The sequence below is a fragment of the Lynx canadensis genome, chromosome D1 (genome assembly GCF_007474595.2).
Source record: "Lynx canadensis isolate LIC74 chromosome D1, mLynCan4.pri.v2, whole genome shotgun sequence".
Taxonomy (NCBI): Eukaryota; Metazoa; Chordata; class Mammalia; order Carnivora; family Felidae; genus Lynx; species Lynx canadensis.
In genome coordinates this window covers 64,537,744-64,556,937 of record NC_044312.2, presented here as the reverse complement: position 1 = coordinate 64,556,937, position 19,194 = coordinate 64,537,744, and the positions used below count along the sequence as shown (strand labels likewise).

The window sequence follows — 19,194 nt, the reverse complement described above, 5'->3', positions numbered from 1 at the left end:
TGCTCTTGACCAGTAGTATGTGGCAGGGATGACTCTGTGATACTTCAAATGTTATTTAGAAGAAACTTGCAGCATCTACTGGGACCTCTTGGAATGTTAGCTCTGGGGAAGCCAGTGCTATGCAAACAGTTTGACTGCCTTGAGACCTCCATGTTGTGAGGAAGCCCAAACTAATCATGTGGAGAGATTATATGGAGAAGCCCAAACAGCAACCAGCTGTTCCAGTTATCCCAGTGAAGGAGCCAGACATGTAAGTGATAAACCCATCATAAATATTCTGCCTTGTCGGGCATTGAGATGATGCCACCTTCAGCTGCCATCTGATAGTAACCATGGGACTCCAAGAGAAAGCAATCACCCAAGCCCAGACAACTCACATAACCATGAGGGGTAATAACTTCCCCTATAAATCAGTAAGCTTTGTATTTTGTTACGCAGTGATAGATAACTGGGACACCCACCATTGCAGGACAGGATGGCCATGAAGATAGCTTTCCACATCTATCTTTTGTCAGTCTCCTTGGCTTAAGTATGAAAACATGCATAACTTTCTTATTTTCATATGCAATTTAGTTCTATTAATGGTCATGAGGACTAAGTCATTCCATTTAGAGTCATGATAATTGGAACATTTTGAAAACATCCACATTGTAGAAACCACGCCTATCCCTCTCTCCCTTATTCCTGCTCTGTGTACCAGTGTACTTCCTGGACAGCATATCACCCGTTGAATGTGCTCAGCTCACTGGAGGGGAGAAGCTTAGGTAGCTACACACATCCAAGGCACATCAGCTTCAAGACAAAGGCAGCAAGAGGAAGGGGCTGAGAATCAGTGCCAGGTGGGTAGGGGAGACACTTGGCCTCTCCCACCTCTTGGCACCAGCTTTTCCCAAGGTCTTCTCCCAATATCTGACCCTCTCACTGCCATTTCCATTTTTTCAAGGTATGTTAATTTCCTTTTCCATCTTGGAAAAGAGGCTGGAGAATCCCCTTCCCTTCAAGTTCAATGAGACAAGGTTGGAGTTTTTCAAAAGGAACATTTACTAGGAAACTAAAGGGAAACCAAACAGAATGCAAGAGAACAGAGGCAGAGTTGCTGATGGGTTCACGGAGTTCAAATTCAAAATGGCCTCTGGCCACAGCTGGACTGGCTAGATAAAGCTTTCTAGACACAAAGCCACCTGTCTGCCATGCAGACAGGCTTCTTTGCCTGCTGGCTCCTACAAAGCCACCTTCTGATTCATATCAATAAGCCAGTAACATACTCAGTAGTACCCAGGGCTGCTAGCTCTCTGGGCAGGAAGATCTTTGGGTGGGTGGGGGGGGGGGAACAATAGGCACAGCTGCCCCAGGATCTCCTACCCAGGTTCTCAGTGCCAAGGACATGTCAAAGTTTATTGGGATGGCTACCTGATATCTGCTGTGGCCAGTCTGGTTTCTCTGGGACCATTCTTCTGGGCTCATCTGCCTGGCTCTAGAGACAGTATATCTGCTGGATATCCAGCTGGAACATGTCCTTCATGCTTTGGTTTGGAACACTGGTATGGTGGAGGATGTCTGAATGGGGAGGAAGAGTCAGAGTGGAACCTTGGGCAAGGAAAGTTGAATTCTCATGTCATCGGATGCAGGCAGAACCTTGGGTTCTCTTTGGATCCCGGTTGTTGAAAGCCAATCAGAGATGGAAATGGACTAGGCAGGCTGGGGAACACGTGAAGCTGAAGTGTGGTTAACACTGCCTTACAGAACCAAAGGCCTCTATTTAGATGTGAAATCAGTGTAGAGTTTCTTAAACCAGACAGCTGTGGCAATAAGAACTTTCTGAAGACATGCAATGATCCTGCTTCTACCCAGTTAGCCCCATAGTGAAATGTTAATTCAGACAAAGATAATGAGCTTCCCAGGATGTTATCTTGGAGAAGTGGTGCAATGTGTGGTTGGGATACCCAATTACCTTGCACCCATGATGGGAGAGAGAGGACCACTAGGTAACAGCCACCTCCTCCCCCCACCCCAAGGTATGCTAAGGCCTTTGGTTTCATTTGTATGGAGGCAGAAGCAATGAGGATGAGGAGCAGAGCTGGCAGTGGGTTGGCTGATGTGGTCACAAAGGAAAAGCTGAGTAATGAATGAGATACCCGGGGAGAGCCCTTGACCTTCACTCTTGTAGGTATTTCCATTCCCCAAGTGCTGTGAAAGTGATATATGTGTCTGGAAGTGAAAGGAAACCTGTCTGTGGCTTCCCAAGGCTATGCCCCTGGGTTGTTGCATATGGAAATACCCCAGAAAGCACTCAGGCCAAGAAGGCCCAAAAGTTGTGCCTTTCTCAGGGGAGGGTTGTGTTACCTCTCCATCAACTCATCTCACACAATGGTACACCTGTTCTTGACGCCGTTCCCCTGGTGGACAAATATGCCCTGAAAGGGTAGTCCAGAATGCTTATGCCATTGAGATGCTTGCCTCCCTAACAGAAATAGATGGCAATTAACTTTCATTCTAATGTCAACACCAGTTGCAAGGAAGTGGCTGCTGGCCATCTAGAAAACACTGTTGAGGATTCTGGCTCCTCAGAATCTAGGTGCAGCACAAGAGACATCTATGATCAACTGGTACTCTCTGCCATGTGCATGGGAGGGGGCAGTGAATTTGCTGTGAATTAGCCCTCCTTGCACTAGATTTTCTCTAGGGGAACAGCCTGTTTATTTTCTGACTCTCCTGGGTCTATTCCTTGCAAAGCTGGAGCACTTCTTGGGGTAAAATTATTTTCTGAAGACAGTTATTAGCTCAAAGGTAGTCCAGTATGAATTAGATCTGCTGCCTATTTAGCACCTGGATATATTTTTAACTATTCTGTCCTTCCAGGGCATTCAAGCAAATAACATCATGTCAGAGTGACATTGCCAGAGCAGGTGCTATGACCCCATCACCAAGGGCCTCGTGTTAATCACTAAGAATCCCAGTGCTTTAGGGTACTCTTAGTGTTCTCACTACATCAGGTGGTTTCTTCCACAGTCCAATCTTGGTTCTTGGCCATGACAGTCATGCTTCCCCTGCAGCACACCACCTTAGGCCACTTGAGGATGGCCAGGCCATTCATATTCACCAAACCTAATATGGAAAGAGGGCCAGTTATTGCTGTGGTTACAGCTCAGCATTTGGTCACTGCAGTCGTCCGGGTGTTGTTGGATGGGAAAAGTTACTTAAGATCTTTGTAAGGTGGTTGTCCCACTGTGTCCTCGGCACAAACAATCCTCTTACCAATAGTCATCGTTTCTGTAGGAAGAAGAAACAAAAGAGAATGCTTTGGTTTTCATCCATACATATTCTTTTATTTTTAAAACTGAAGTATGATTAACATACAGTGTTATTTTAGTTTTGGTGCACAATGTATTGATTCACAATTCTATACAACACTCAGTGCTCACTATGGTAAGTGTAGTCACCATCTGTTGCCATACAATGTTATTATAATATTATTGACTATATTCCCAATGCTGTACTTTTCATCTCCATGACTTATTTATTTTAGAACTGGAAGTTTGTATTTCTCAATCCCCTTTATGTATTTCTCCCATCCTCTCTACCTGCTTCCCCTGTAGCAACCACCAATTTGTTCTCTGTATTTAAGAGACTTTTTTTTTTGGTTTATTCATATGTTTTGTGTTTTATATTCCCTATAGAAGTAAAATCATATGGTATTTGTCTATGACTTATTTCACTTTGCATAATGCTTTCTAGGTCCATCCATGTTGTCACAAAATGGCAAAATCCCATTCTTTTTTATGGTTGAATAATATTCCATTATATATGTGTACACATACACATCACAGTTTCTTTATCCATTCATCAATCGATGGATACTTGGGCTGCTTCCGTATCTTGGCTATTGTAGGTACTGCTTCAATAAACATAGGGGTGCATGTATCTTTTCAAGTTAATTAATGTTTTTGCTTTCTTTGGAATTTTGGAATTTTCTTTGGAGTTTAGTGGAATTACTGAATCATATGGCATTTCTAATTTTAATTTTTTGAGGAACCTCAGTACTGTTTTCCACAGTGGCTGCACCAGTTTACATTCCCACTAACAGTGAACAACAGTGCACAAGGGTTCCTTTTTCTCCACATCTTCACCAACACTTGTTATTTCTTGTGTTTTTGATTCTAGCCATTCTATAGGTGTAAAGTGATATCTCATTATGGTTTTGATTTGTATTTCCCTGATGATTAGTGGTGTTGAGCATCCTTTCTTGTATCTGTTGGCCATCTGTATGTCTTCTTTAGAAAAATGTCTATTCAGGTCCTCTGCTCATTTTGTAATAGGATTATTTGTGGAGTTTTTTGGTACTGAATTATAAAAGTTATCTATATATTTTGCATATTAACCTCTTTTTGGACATATCATTTGTAAATATCTTCTCCCATCCATAAGTTGCCTTCTTGTTTTGTTGATGGTTTCCTTCACTGTTCAAAAATTTATTATGGTGTAGTCCCAAGAGTTTATTTTTGCTTTTGTTTCCCTTGCCTGAGGAGACATATCTAGAAAAATGTTGCTAAGGCCAATGTCAAAGAAATTACTGCCTATATTTTCTTCTGGAAGTTTTATGGTTTCAGGTCTCACATTTAGGTCTTTCATTCATTTTGGGTTTATTTTTGTGCACAGTATAAGAAAGTGATCCAGTTTCATTCTTTTGCATGTAGCTGTCCAGTTTGTCCAGTATCATTTATTGAAGTGACTGTCTTTTCCCTATTGCATATTCTTGCCTCCTTTGTCATAGATTAAGTGACCATATAAGCATGGGTTTATTTCTAGGCTCTCTATTCTGTTCCATTGATCCGTGGGTCTATTTTTGTATCTGTACCATACTTTTTGGGGTTTAGAGGGAATATATCTCCACATTATAAAGGCTATATATGACAAACTCACTGATAATATGATACTCAATGGTGAAAAACTGAGAGCTTTTCTTCTAAGATCAGAAAATAGACAAGAATATCCACTCTTACCACTTTTTTATTCAACATAGTACTGGAAGTCCTAGCTGTAGCAATCAAACAAAAAAGAAATAAAAGGCATCTAAACTGGTAAAAAGAAATAAAACTTTCACTATTTGCAGATGACAGGATACTGTATAGAGAAAACCCTAAAGACTCTACCAAAAAACTATTAGAACTGATAAATGAATTCAGTAGTTTCACATACAAAATTAATATACAGAGAGGTGTTGCATTTTTACACACTAATAACAAAGTAGCATAAAGAAAAATTAAGAAAACAATCCCCATTACAATTACACCAAAACGAATAAAATACCTAGCATGGTCACACGACCATGGAGGTAAAGACCTGTACTTTGAAACTAAAACACCGATGAAAGGAATTGAAGACAACACAAACAAGTGGAAAGATATTCCAATGCTCATGGGTTGGAAGTATTAATACTATTAAAATGTCCATACCATCCAAAGCAATCTGCAGATTCAATTCAATCCCTATCAAAATACCAACAACATTTTTCATAGAGCTAGAACAAATAATGCTAAAATTTGTATGGAACCACAAAAGACCCTGAATAGCCAAAGCAATCTTGAGAAAGAAGAACAAAGCTGAAGGGACGTCTAGGTGGCTCAGTTGGTTAAGCATCTGATTTCAGATCAGGTCATGATCTCACAATTCATGAGTTCAAGCTCTGCATTGGACTCTGTACTGATAGCTCAGAGCCTAGAGCCTGCTTTGGATCTGTCTCCCTCTCTCTCTGCCCCTCCACTGCTTTACTCTGTCTCTCTCTCTCTCAAAAAATAAATAAGTAAATAAAGAAGAAGAACAAAGCTGGAGGTATTAGAATTCTAGATTTCAAGATATACTACAAATCACCCATACATTTTTTAATGTGCACCAAATAAGTGCTAGGCACTGTGATAGTTGCTGGGGATATACATATCATGAGTGAGACACATGCTGCCTTTTCAAAGGGCTCACAGGGGGAGAAGTTAGAATGTGAGAAGCTGAATGACAGAGTTGTACATAAAATGCATAGGGAAGGACAAGGGGATTGGGGAGGTCTACAGAGAGGATTCTGAAAGATAAGTCAAGCTGGGCTGTTTAGGCTAAAGGGGAGTCCATCAGGAGAGAAGGAGGGAAGGCCAATTTGGGCAGAGGAAAGAGTTTGTGCAAAGGCACAAAAGCAGGAAAGGTGTATGTTTGGCCCATTGGAGGAAGTGGCAGAATTTGGAGTGAGGAATAGAAGGGGAGGAAGTAAGGCTGGGGAAGAGAGAGGGGCGTCTGTGCAGTGCCACATCCATTCCTTTTCTTCAAGCTGTGAAGGATGGGCTCTTTCAGTGGAGTCCAGACTTAGAGTAGCAGGATCTCTCATGTTTCACACTCAGTGGAGCATCAATTTAATTTAAACTCAGGGCATCTTCCAGTATAGATTAGGGGTATTTATGCTGCTGTCCCAGAGAGAAAGAAAACTGGAATCAGTCCCAAGGACACAGCAATAACAAAAAATATACATATTAACTATGGGAGATTCACAAACATTGTGAAACTAGAATACATGGACTGCATTTCAAGGATCAAATGTTCACATGTGAGGCTATAACTTAGAGCAATAAAAGCTAGAGCATACACTGTAGACAGACTGTGACCGTCGAATGTAAAGTGTGTGCCTGGGCTTGGGCACACCCATACCCCTGGGAAAGGGATGTTCCTTCCTGAGTCTAGGAGGAAACTGTGAATGGATATTTGTCTTATATTGTGATTCAAAACAACCTTCCCAGACCAGCTAATGCTCTGGAGCACCCCATGAATGGCTCTCCTTCCCAGCCTACCACCCACATCCTGCAGGATCTTTTCAGAGCCCCTTCTCTCAGCTGTGAGACCCATACCTGCAGGCCCAGCTTGCCAGTCCCTGAGTCTTTCCTTATCTGGGAAGGCAAACTGTCAACAGGCTTAGCCTCACCAAAGAATTAATTGTGCTATTAGCCAACTAGGCCACGTGCCATATTCCTTCAGGTTTTGAGTACCTATTATGTGCCAGGTGCTCAGATATGCACTTTACAAATCCTTAAAAGGACCCTATGAGGCTCTTTACTGGAGGACATAAAAATATAGAAAGATTAATCTGCCCAAAGCCATACTGTTACTATGAGTCAGAGCTAGGATTTGAACCCAAGACTTGTAACTTCAAAGTCTATGCTTCAGCAATTACATTGTTCCTAAATTCACTCTGTAAGTCCAGTCTACACATCTGAGCTTCTGCCTTGGTTTTCTAGATACTCTAAATCAGAAGGAACACTAAGAAACCCTAGTCTGAGCCAGTAGCATGCAGCAGATACCACAGCCCACTTACAGCTTCCAACCTTACTACTCCATTTGGATTCCCCCGGCTAGTGACCTGCCCATGTACTTCATTTGCCCCCTCAATTTTATGCACAACCTCAGTCTTCCCTGTTCTGACCTTAGTTTCTCCTCTCCATTTGAAGCAGCCAAATGGCCAAATTATAGGGCAGCTCTGACCTAACCTCCACAGCTGGGTTTTGCTCACTTGGTGAGTTTCCTTGTGGAAAACTGGAATCAAACACAGCCCCTGGGAATACTGTGGGGTGCCTATTCTCTTCTTTAGCTGGATCTCCCTCTTCTATGGTTGGGTTTATTTTCTGGGCCCTGATCCTGTCTGCTCCCAGTATCCTTTGTGTTCTTACTCTGGACAGTGCCATGAAGGCCCCAGAATGTTTTTGGTCTTCCAGCCCACAAGGTGACAGGATAAAGGAGTTTTGATGTCTGGTGGAATGGTGGTGTGGTCGTCTCTGCCAGGGGTCTTGCAAGAGAAGCTTCTTGGAAATGAACTTTTCCTAGGGAAAGTCAGATATACAATTCAGGTGTGGAAAAAGTAGTTCAGTTGTTACAAGGGAAGGGTAGTTTTGAGTGTGGCATGGGTGAATTGTGCTGTGGCCCAACCTCTTTTGTTTGTCTTTGGTGGGGGGAAAGACTGGAAAAGCTCAACAAAACCAAAGAAAACGAAGTAAATTACAACAACTTCCCATACTCTTACTACCTAATGAACTGTTTCTCAGCCCAGATTTCTATAAAATAAAGCATAAGGAAAGATTTTTCTACAGTTCAGAAGAGTACTGACCCAGTAGGGCTTTGGTGGGGGGATGGGGTGGTAGAGACTGACAGCACCAACACTAGAGACAGCAGTGGCAGCACAAACATTGGTGGCCATAAGTCTGGCCTAGCTGGTTCCAGGGCTGGCACCAGGCCCATCTCAGTGGGCAGAAGCAGCAGTGTCCTTGTTATCAGACCAGTGCCCTCCCAGGAAGCACCAGGGGCTTGGAAGGTATCAGGAACTTCAGTGGCATCAACAGGAAGTAGTGGGTACAATCTTATCAGAACAGAGGGGAATTTAAGTGAATTGAATTGTCCTGAGACATACAGATTCGATTTGAATTAAATTGAATTGAAACCAAAGATGAGAACTGTCTCAATGAAAACCGTAATGTGAAGTGACATTTCGATCACAAAAATGACGGCTGATGTGAGACAGGCCATTGAAACTGACCCCAAATTAAGAACATGAAAAGACTGAGTGGATCATTAGATAATATCTTCCTGTGAATTTGAAAATGGGTTTTGATTACAGGAAGTATCTAAGGGTTTTGAACTAAGAGGCTTGTCAAAAATTGAAGTGACTCATTACATGATTCAATCTTACATGGGCTTATTATTGTTAGGCTTGTATTTAAAATTTTTATTTAAAAATCACAAAAATCTCATGATTTTGTTGACTATTACTTAGCACTGCTTTGGAAATATATGAAGAAACATCAGGCCCTCCTGCTTACAATATGATTAGCTTCTTTTTTCTTTCCCCGAAGCGGGCATTCTTTATTCTTCATTGCCCCTCACCCTTTTAAGAATCATGTTAAAGAAATAAAGCAGGGTGAATGTGACTATTCTTTTAGTCAGGAGACTGGGGTGATAGCTGGAAAAGGAGAGTCCACTTGGGTAGTAACTACTAGTTGTGGGGCACTCAAGTGCTCTTCTCTATCCTAAGAGCTTTGCATGGCTTACTTCATTCAATGCTTGCCTAGACCCTCTGGGATAAATATTAGTAACATTTTTACAGAGGTAACTGAGTCTGAGAAAGGCCAAATAACAAAGGTAGTGAATGGCAGAGCCAGGACCTGTTATCATGTGTTTACGGGTTCATAATGTATGCTCTTAAGTACCATGCCCAGGACAGCAAATTATCGTACCCTGAATGCCAACTACATCATGGCGCCTTTCTTTTTTTAATTTATTATTTATTTTTTTAATGTTTATTTGTACTTTTGAGAGAGAGAGAGACAGACAGAGCATGAGTGGGGTAGGAACAGAGAGAGAGGGAGACACTGAATACAAAGCAGGCTCCAGGCTCTGAGCTAACAGCTCAATGCAGGGCTCCAAACCACGAACTGTGAGATCATGACCTGAGCCAAAGTTGGATGCTTAACCGACTAAGCCACCCAGGCACCCCATCACAGAGTCTTTCTAAAAAGGATTTCCAATTCAGAGGATAATTCTGAACAGTACAGACTTCATAGGAAAGTGTATTAACATCCACTGTGAAGTCAACCTTGAGGGGAAAGGTGGTGAATGGTGGCGGCATGTGTGACATGTACATTGTTACTGAGAAGGGTTCATCAGAAACAAGCAAGAAGCAAGGTCTATAAGTGAGGTGTCATTAAAAAGGTATAGGAGAGTCCTGTCACAGTTTCCAGATGAAGGGCCAAGTTAGTGAATTATTGCAAGGCAAAGCTTACTCTACCTGATGGGAGTTGAGCTGATATTTGGAGTTTGTTACTCCGAGTTTATAATTTGTTACATTTATTCATTAATTCATTCAACAAACATTTATGGAGCACCAGGCAAATGTGAGGACCACTAGAAACACAAAGATGACCAATGCACACCCTATCTTCAAGAGCTTGCAGTTGTCAGTAAATGGCTAGAGAAACAGGCCACTGAGGAAGAAAAGAGAGTAAATGAAGTCTCATCAAGAAGCCTGATTGAAATTGCTATGTGTGTGTGTGGGGGTGGGGTGGGGTGGGGGAGAGACTGTGTGTGTGTGTGTGTGTGTGTGTGTGTGCGCGCGCGCACACGCGCACTTTCGCACATGTGCATGTGTACAGGATTCCATTTTCCCAAGTCGGAGAAGAAAAAGGAAAAAAGTTATAAAAAAAAACTGGGTCAGGGTGAAAGTTGAAAGGTTCCTAGGATATATGAGATGCACTGGATTGTGACATGCAATCCCACTAAAAAAGCATGGTGTTCTCCCACTGACAGTACAGCTAGAAGCCAACTATAAGCCAACATAAGAAGGGACTTGCTTTGTTAAAGCACAGCTCTGGTGAAATATTCCAGGGGGCCATCCATGCCCTTCCCCATGTCCATGCACAGGTATCCTACCTTTGCAATTTGGGACTTGGACCTCTCAATGGCCATCTGTAATCTCAGGTGCTACCAAAGACTTGGTAATTCTGATCGTATTATTTAGAAAATTAACTTTGTAACACCAGCAAGGTATAACAAACAAGAATTCCAAACAATGAAGTAATGATGCTTTTTTGTGTAAGTTATATTTATTTGAGTGTAAGAACACATTTTGTTATCACAGTTCTGCTTTATGTTGAGGTAAGTGCTTATAATAATATATTAAAAATTACAGGATTTATGATTTTAATAGATACATTTAGGAAAAGTTGACTTGTTAAATTTACTGAACATTTAAATGCTCAGGAAAATCCAATATACTAAGTTTAGAAATTTATTTTCTAAGATGTTGAAATGCTTAAAGTAGTTTAATCTAACAGTATACGATTTTATTTATTAGCATTGGAAGAGTTAACAGTGCTGGGAACAATTTTGTTTAACACCTACTGTGTTAGATGTTTGAAGTGTTTGATGTAATCACTCTTTAGATTTGTGACTTCAGTTTGAAATGTTTAGGGAAATTAGCCAATCAATTGCTTAAACAGTGTTTAAGTATTAGGAGAATTTTACTTGCTAGATGTATAAGGTCTTTTCTTTAATTTGAAATGTTTAAGAGAATTTGATTAAATGTGAAATCAGTGTTTAGCAGCTTAGGGAAATATAATCTGTCAAATTAGTGAACTAATTGAGAATTAAACATGGAAAAAATGAAAATGAGTACTTTAATTTCAAAACGAAATGATTAGTTTCATAAATCATTGTAATAGCTAATATCATATATAGCATTTAGTATGTACTGTTCTAAGAATATTACATCTATGAATTCCTTTTCTCCTCACCACAGTTCTCTGAGGTGGGTACTATTATTATCCCCATTTTACAGATGAGGAAATCAAGGAACAAAGATGTAAAAGGATTACTTTACCAAGTGCTATGGAATGAATTGTATACCCCACAAAATTCATATATTGAAGCCCTAACCTCCAACGTGATGGTATTTGTAGATGGGATCTTTGCAGGGTAGTTAGGGTTAGATGAAGTCCCAAGGATGGGGTCATCATGATGGGATTAGCGCATCATATAAGAGACATCAGAGAGCTGGTGCTCTTCCTCTCTTTCCACTTGCCATGTAAGGACACAGTGAGAAAGCAGCCATCTACAAGCGAGGGAGAGAGTCCTCACCAGAACCCAACCCTGGGGGTACCTCATCTTTGACTTCCAGCTTCCAGAACTGTGAGAAATAGATGTCTGTGGTGTAAGCCCCCCAGTCTGTGGTATTTTGTCACGGCAGCCCAAGCTGAGGCATCAAGTGCCTCCATTTCCTAGGGCTTTCATAACAAAATACAACAAACTGGGGGACTTAAAATAATAGGAATTTATTCTCTCACAGTTATGGAGGCCAGAAGTTTGAATTCAAGGTGTCATTCGGGCTGTGCTCTTTCTAAAGACTCTACAGAAGAATCCTTCCCTGGCTTCTTCCTGGCTTCTGGTGGTTGCCAACCATCATGGTGTTCCTCGGCTTTTAGTTGCATCACTCCACCATCTCTGCTCCGCTGTCACACTGCATTCTCCTTGCTAGCTCTCTCTGTGTCTTCACATGGTCTTCTTATCATAAAGACACTAGTCATTGAATTTAAGGACGATCCTAATCCAATAAGACCTTATTTTAATGTAACTGAATATATCTGCAAAGATTCTTTCCAAAAAAGATTGTGGGTAGATTAGCATTTTGGAAGGACACCATTAATGCAGTATCCCATGTCACCAATATCCAGCACATTGATGAAGTCCATGTCAGTTCTCAGTCTTCATCTTATTTGACTTATTGGTAACCTTTGACAGATCTGACAACTCCCTTCTCCTGGAAACAATTTCCTCTCTCTTGTCTTTGGACACTCCTGGTTTTCTAACCATTTCAATGACTTTCTCCTTCTCAGTCTCTGTTGGTTTCTCTTTTTTTCCTAGCTTTAAGTGTTGGAATGTCCCAGTTTTTAATCCTTGGACTTCTTCTCTTCTCCATTTATATGTCAACCATCTTTACAACATCAGTTTGACCTTTCTCTGGAATTCTAGATTTCCGCATCTAACTTCCACTTGATGTCTCCCTGTAGATATTCAATATCTGATTGCCCTGAACAGGTGCTTGACCTGCTGCTGTCTTTCTCAGTTCACCTCCAGGTGCTCAGGCCCAAAATATTGAAATCATCCTTCATTTCTCTCTGTCATACTCTACATCAGGAAATCCTATAGGTCTCCTTCCAAAAATATATCCAGAATGTAACCACTTCTCACCATTACCCCACTTCTACACCAGTCCAAGCCTATACTGTTTCTGTCTGGATAATAGCAGCAGACTCCTAGCAGATTTCCCCCTTATACCCCTGCCCCCTACAGTCTATTCCCAACACAGAATCAAAGGGATCACTTATGACCTCAGATCACATCACATCTCTCTTAAACCCACGAACCATGAGATCATGACCTGAGCCGAAGTTGGGACGCTTAACCGACTGAGCCACCCAGGCACACCCACATCTCTCAAAAATCCTGCAATGGCTTCCTGTTCATCTCAGAGTATAAACTAGAATCCTTATAGAGATCTATGAGGTTTTATGTGATCTGAGCCCTGCCCACCTCTTACTTTTCTGATCTCTTCTCTTATTTCCCTCCCTCACCCTTGCAACCCCCACATTGTTTTCAGTGTTCCATGTACAAACTTCCCTAAGGCCTTTGAATTGGTCATCCCCCATCAGCCTGCATACACATGTGACTTCCTCCCTCATCTCCTTTGCTCAGATGTTTTAATTCTCCATGAGAGCTATGTTATCTCTATTAAAATTACCACCCCCTCTCTTAAAAAACAAAACAAAACAAAACACAACCAACCAACCAACCAACCAACCAAAAAAACCACTACCATACTTCTGGTCCCCCCCTTACTTGCCCTATTTTATTTTTCTTTTTATTGATTAGTGACTATTAGCTTCAATAATACAGAATATGCTCACTTACAATGTTTCTTTTCTGGTTTTCCTGCTAGAATTAAGCTCCACTAGGGTAAGAATTTTTGTCTATTTTTTCTCACAGATGTATACCCATTGTAGGTAATCAATATTTGTTGATAAAGAAATGATTAAATCCCCCACATCCTTCTGCAAAGTGATTGTTTTAAAGGAAACTTGATTGAGTATGACTTGAATAGAATGTCACAATATAGACAGTAAATGATGCAAATAATGCAAAGAGGCATCTTGAAAGATTGCAGAGATAAGCAGCCAGCATCATTAAGTCCAAACATGGAGAAATTCTAGAGGACATGGTCATGGTTCTTCCAACCTCTTTTGTTTTGTTTGTTTTTTAAAGTGACTAGATTTTATTTTATTTTATTTTATTTTAATTTAATTTAATTTAATTTAATTTAATTTAATTTTACCTTGTCTTGTCTTGTCTTATTTTAATTTTTGATTGGGGGGAGAGGCAGAAGGAGAGAGAGAGAGAAAATCTTAAGCAGTCTCCATGTTGCAGTTCTCAATTCCACGATCCTGAGATCATCACCTGACCTGATATAAAGAATGGGGCACTCAACTGACTGAGCCACCCAGGTACCCCCCCCCCCATCTGTTTTTTAAATTAAGATGATTCTGTCACAGAGACCTTTATGAGAACGCTCTGGGCATTTTTGTTGTCACAAATCTCACCTGAGACAAAGACTGGAAACTCGGCATTACTGTAATTCTCACGGGTGCTGCCTTGCACTTGGAGAACTGAGAGCTGGAAGGTAGGTAGAGCTCATTTTCTCCTCAAGAAAGTGGAGCTTCTTTGGCTTTCAGAGCTAACACTGGGTTACTTTTATAAATTAATAGAACCACTGTAGCTGTAGTTTTGAAAATATGACATGCAGAGTCCATCTAAGAAATCAACAATCATTTTCCAAGCTGTAAGATAGAAGAAATTGGAATTCTATCCAACAAGAATTTATTCAATGCTGACTTTGTGCCAGGTACTTTGCCAGGTACTGGTTACACAATGATGAATAACAATTGCTATCCTCAAGGAGCAGCTGGCTGTACTGCAGATGACACGTACACAAATAATATCAAGTGGCACCAAATGCTATGGTAGGGGTAGGCACAGGGGACCAATGGGCGAGAACACATACAGGAGACATTTAACACCTAGTAGGAGGATCTCCAGAATGCTTCCTAAAGAAGATGACAACTGATCAGATGCTTAAAAGATGAGCTGGATGTAGCCAAGCAAAGAGAAGTAGCAAGGACAGCACAAGAAGTCAAATCAGGAGCAAGGGCATGGGGGTGAACAAAAAGTATGGGGTGGGCCACCAGATAGTAGGCATGGCATCAACATAAAGTACAAGGAGGAGATGGATGCAGGGTCACAGAGGACCATGGATAGCAAGATAGGGGGCCTGATCTTGATCTGAACAAAGGGCAGCTATTGAAGTGGTCAGATTTGTACTTTAGGACTTGGACCCTGCAAGCAGTGCAGAGACTGGATAGGACAGCAGGGAAACCAGGGTGGAGCAACCATGTAGGAGCAGGTGAAGCACCCTCTTGCCTTTATAGTCCTCATTTACCCTGGCCTTGCAGAAGTGTTGGTCAGTGGGGAGGAGGTAGCTGGTTTTGGCTCCTGAGAGCTCTATTTGGCTGGTCCTGAGACAGGATGAGAGCATTTACATTCAGAATTTCCTAAAAAGGGACAAATGGAACTCTGAAAAATAATGAAGAGCAAGAAATATAAATACCAAAGAGATAATGAATGAAGAGTCATAACTACAACCCAACCCACCAATGTTTAGTATACAATAAAATGGATGTTCGATCTGCTCACCTGTGAAATTGACTCCAGGATATCACCATTACCACTTACAGATGGTAGGCATTTTCTGGCTAAACAACAAGACCCCAGTATCCTCTAGCTTTTATTTGCCTGACATAAGGGAGACCTTGAAGGGAGACGCATTCAGCCTGCTGCACGTGTGGGTGATTTGTACCCTCCCCTCTGAGTGCTTCTACCCACTTTGAAGAGCTGTGCAGACTCTACGTGTCTCAATCCTCCCTCAGGACTCTCACACTGACCAGTCCCCCTCCTGCCTGTTGATGATCACATTCTGGAAACTTCTCTAGGGACCACAGAGGAAAGGCTCAATCACCCTCTGCAGTAAAGATCCAGCAATGAGCTCATGCCAGCTAAATACATCAACTGGGTGAATAATGAAAGCCCCTACTTTTCACCTTGGGGAGGAAGCGTAATCTCAGACCTCAAGGGGTTCACAGTCAAGAGAGAAGACAGATGACTCTAACGCACTAGAAAGCAAAAGCTAGAGGCAGTAAGTGATCAATATGAATCACAATCACAGTATCATGGGAGCACTTCATTCTAAGTGGGGTGTAGTTCACTTAAGACTTCACAGAGGAGGTGGCACTTATTAAACCCTGAGGATTATGTAGGATTTATATGGTAAGAATGTAGAGGAAAGGTACAGCAGGTTAAGGAAGCATCAGGAGAAAAGGTGAAAAATAGAAAATTAATTTAGGCACTATAAATAGGCATGGCCAGCCAGTGGAAGCTTTTGAAGGAGGGAGACCTGGTAAAATCTGAGTTCTCCTGCCTAAGGAGAGTGGCTTAAAATGAGAAGGAAACAACCGAGGGGCTGTGGACATTGCTAGCATAGACTACCTAAGGGAGGGAGGGCAGGCACTGAGGGGGACCTCCTTCCCGGGCACCTGTTGGGACCAGCCTCACTGAACTGAGTGGTGGATACTCCCTTCAGCAGGTATGACCCAGGAGATGGTCAACCACACTGAGTTTACACAGGCCAAAGAGAACAGCTGTAGAATTCAGTCTATTGCGATACCATGAGAGAGAAAATACCCACTGCATGGTGGCCTCAAGCAGGGGTCTCCCCCATAAATTACTCAGGCCTATCATGCTCCCTTTTCCTTCTGTGATTATGGATGTGTTTCCCTTAACTTAGGAGAAGTTCTCAGAATTAGCTTAAACACTGGGATGTCGTTGTATGGAATAAACACATCTAATAGGTTGAACAGAACTACGTTTTGAAAAGCCCATTAAATATGTGGTAATTTAAAAATAATATAATATCTTATAGCTTAGTTTTCTGTGTGAGAGAGAGATCCTTAAATATGTTTGTTGTTTGAAAAAAGGTTATGACATAAGACACTTTCTTTCCCCCAAAGATTTAGAGGCTTATATTAAGTTATTCACAATATCAACATTTTGGGTATTATTCCTACCATTAACTTTTTTTTAATGTTTACTTATCTATTTTGAGAGAGAGAGCGAGAGAGAGTGTGTGAACATGTGTGCATGAGTGGGGGAGGGGCAGAGAGAGAGAGAGAGAGAGGGAGAGAGAAAATCCCAAGCAGTCTCTGTGCTATCAGCATAGGGCCCGACTCGGGGCTCGATCCCACAAACTGTGAGATCCTGACCTAAAATCAAGAGTCGGATGCTTAACCAACTGAGCCACCCAGGTGCCCCCCTACCATTAACTTTTCATCTCAGCTTCCCACAACATCCAAAAAAAAGCAAAAGCAAAAGCAAAACCAAACAAAAACACCTATCAGCACACTTTTCTGTTATTTGAGTATCTGTTCTTTTCTGAAAAATCTGACTGATAGTTGGCCATGGAATGCATCTCTCTGCACAGTGCTGTTAACACTGGGCCTTTGCATAAATTAGAACCAGGAGCCCCTCCAGGCACACTCACCACTTGGCAGTGGAAAGACAGCTGACTTCAGCTTTGTGTTTCCAGTCGGCCCAGCTCCCTGCTGCAGGAATCGCCTATAGGAGTATTTGCAAGGCCCTGGGGGAAAAGCTCTTGGGGGTAGGAGTCCCTTGGGGAGCTTAAAGGCCCAGACCTTACCTTGGCCTGAGAGGCTGTATTGTTCTGCTTAATGAAGTAAAGTGTCTTCCTTGCAGGCAGGTTCCCACTGGCAGAGACAACTATGACCTGAGGTGGATGTTTCTTTCCCTGATACAGGATTTTCAGTTTCTTATGATCTGTTGGTCTTGCAGTCATTCCTGTCACCCCCAGCCCTTAGGAAGGTTTCATTAAACACTGGCTCCGGGCGCTAGCTGTGCTTTGGGGAATTGCAGAGGAGCTGGGTCCATGCTGGGGGTAAGCAGCGCAGGGAGAGGCTGTGGGCTTGAAGAAGCAGGTCAGAGACCTCTGACAATGACCAGCAGAGAAACCAGGAGCGCGACTTGGGGCAGAAAGTAAGCAACAAGCAGGACTGATGAGACACAGAATTGCTGAGTGGTGTGGGGAAAGGAAATTAACAAGGGCAGACACAAAGGGCAGAGGCTCAGACAGGTAGGACCTGAGGACCCCGGACTTTCATCAAAGGGGCTGGAAATTCAGGGAGAAGGGAGAAAAGTGACCAAGGATGGAGAGAGTACTGGGAAAGGTGGTTCTTCCTGCATGAATTAGGGTTGGTGTTACCTGTGAAGAAGCTGAACTCTCATAGCTCTGCCCTGAGCACCTGGCCTGGGAGACAAGATGAGTCAGCAGAGTGGACAGGCTGAGGAGACTGAGCTCCATTCCAGTCCCCTGGGGCTCACGATGAGGGGTGGGGGAGTAGAAACCCCAGGGGCAGCCACTCCCCTTGCCAGAACCCAGAATCCCTGGGACTCCACCTGGCTACACCACCTCCTCTCTGCTCTTCCCAAGTCTTTGTTCTGTGGTCTGCTTCTTGTCCCAGGTCCCTGTTAGTGTCACTTCCCAACACCAAGGTGGCTCCATTCACCCCATCATATCTCTCTGTTGTATGTTCATCTTTGAACTTATCATGACCCATTTGTTTACGTGTTCACGGTTTGTCTGTCTCCTTCCATCAGAATGGGAGTTTTACATTCAACACTGCATTCCCGATGTCTGGAACAGCATTTGGCACGCAGCAGGTGCTCAGTGAATGCTGGCTGAATGAATGTGGGAGGGCAGACATCAGGACAGCTGAAGACTGCCGTAGGAACTGATGATAAACGTGTCAACGGCCAGCCCTTGGGGTTTAGAGGAACAAAGTTTGGAGTGTCTTCCCAGCTCACACTCCTGTCAGCTCCCTCCCTGGGCCCACTCCCTGGGCCTAAATTAGATCACATCACCAATGTGACCAATGAACCAATGCCGGAGTGTGCTGACTGGACACAGCCTGGGGGGACACAGACACATTCCTGGAGCAGAGAGTGTGGTTACGTCCTCCCAAACCACAGGGGCAGAGAGGGAGGTAGGGTGGGTCCTCAAGGCAAGAGGGATTATTTTATCAGAAGAAGGAATGCTGCATAAGCAACACATAAATTTTCACTTCAGAGCCTTTGGCATTAAGAGAAAATCATGTTCTACTTTGAAGGAATCAAATCTTTGCCGCTACAAAGTTTAGTCTTATCAGAATACAACATTTAAAAACACATTTGCGGGAAAACCCCACAGAACTTAACAGGACTGCTAAAATAAAAAAAAGAGTAGTCCATTAGCTTTTAGGACTTTTTTTTTTTTTTAAAGGGTTTCAGTTAATTTTACTGCATATTGTTCACTGCATGTCCTACTGGTTTTGAAAATTACGGTTATATTGAAGCAGCAGCTGATTAGGTGGGGGAGAAAAAGAAGAAGCAAAACAACTGAAAAATAAATTAGCAAAAAAACTTATATGACAAATCATTCGAGAATGTGAGGTCACAAGGGAGAGG

General features: G+C 42.3%; 1 protein-coding gene across 1 annotated transcript in view; it reads right to left on the bottom strand.

Moving 5' to 3' along the window:
- Positions 1-1,025: 1,025 nt before the first annotated feature.
- The window catches only part of SYT9 (synaptotagmin 9), a 199,827-nt gene continuing 181,658 nt past the window's right edge, over positions 1,026-19,194 (bottom strand). Inside the window, exon 7 of the mRNA XM_030333275.1 lies at positions 1,026-3,270. Within this exon, the coding sequence (XP_030189135.1) occupies positions 3,262-3,270 (9 nt within the window). The 3' untranslated portion in view covers positions 1,026-3,261. The remainder of the gene's footprint in view (positions 3,271-19,194) is intronic.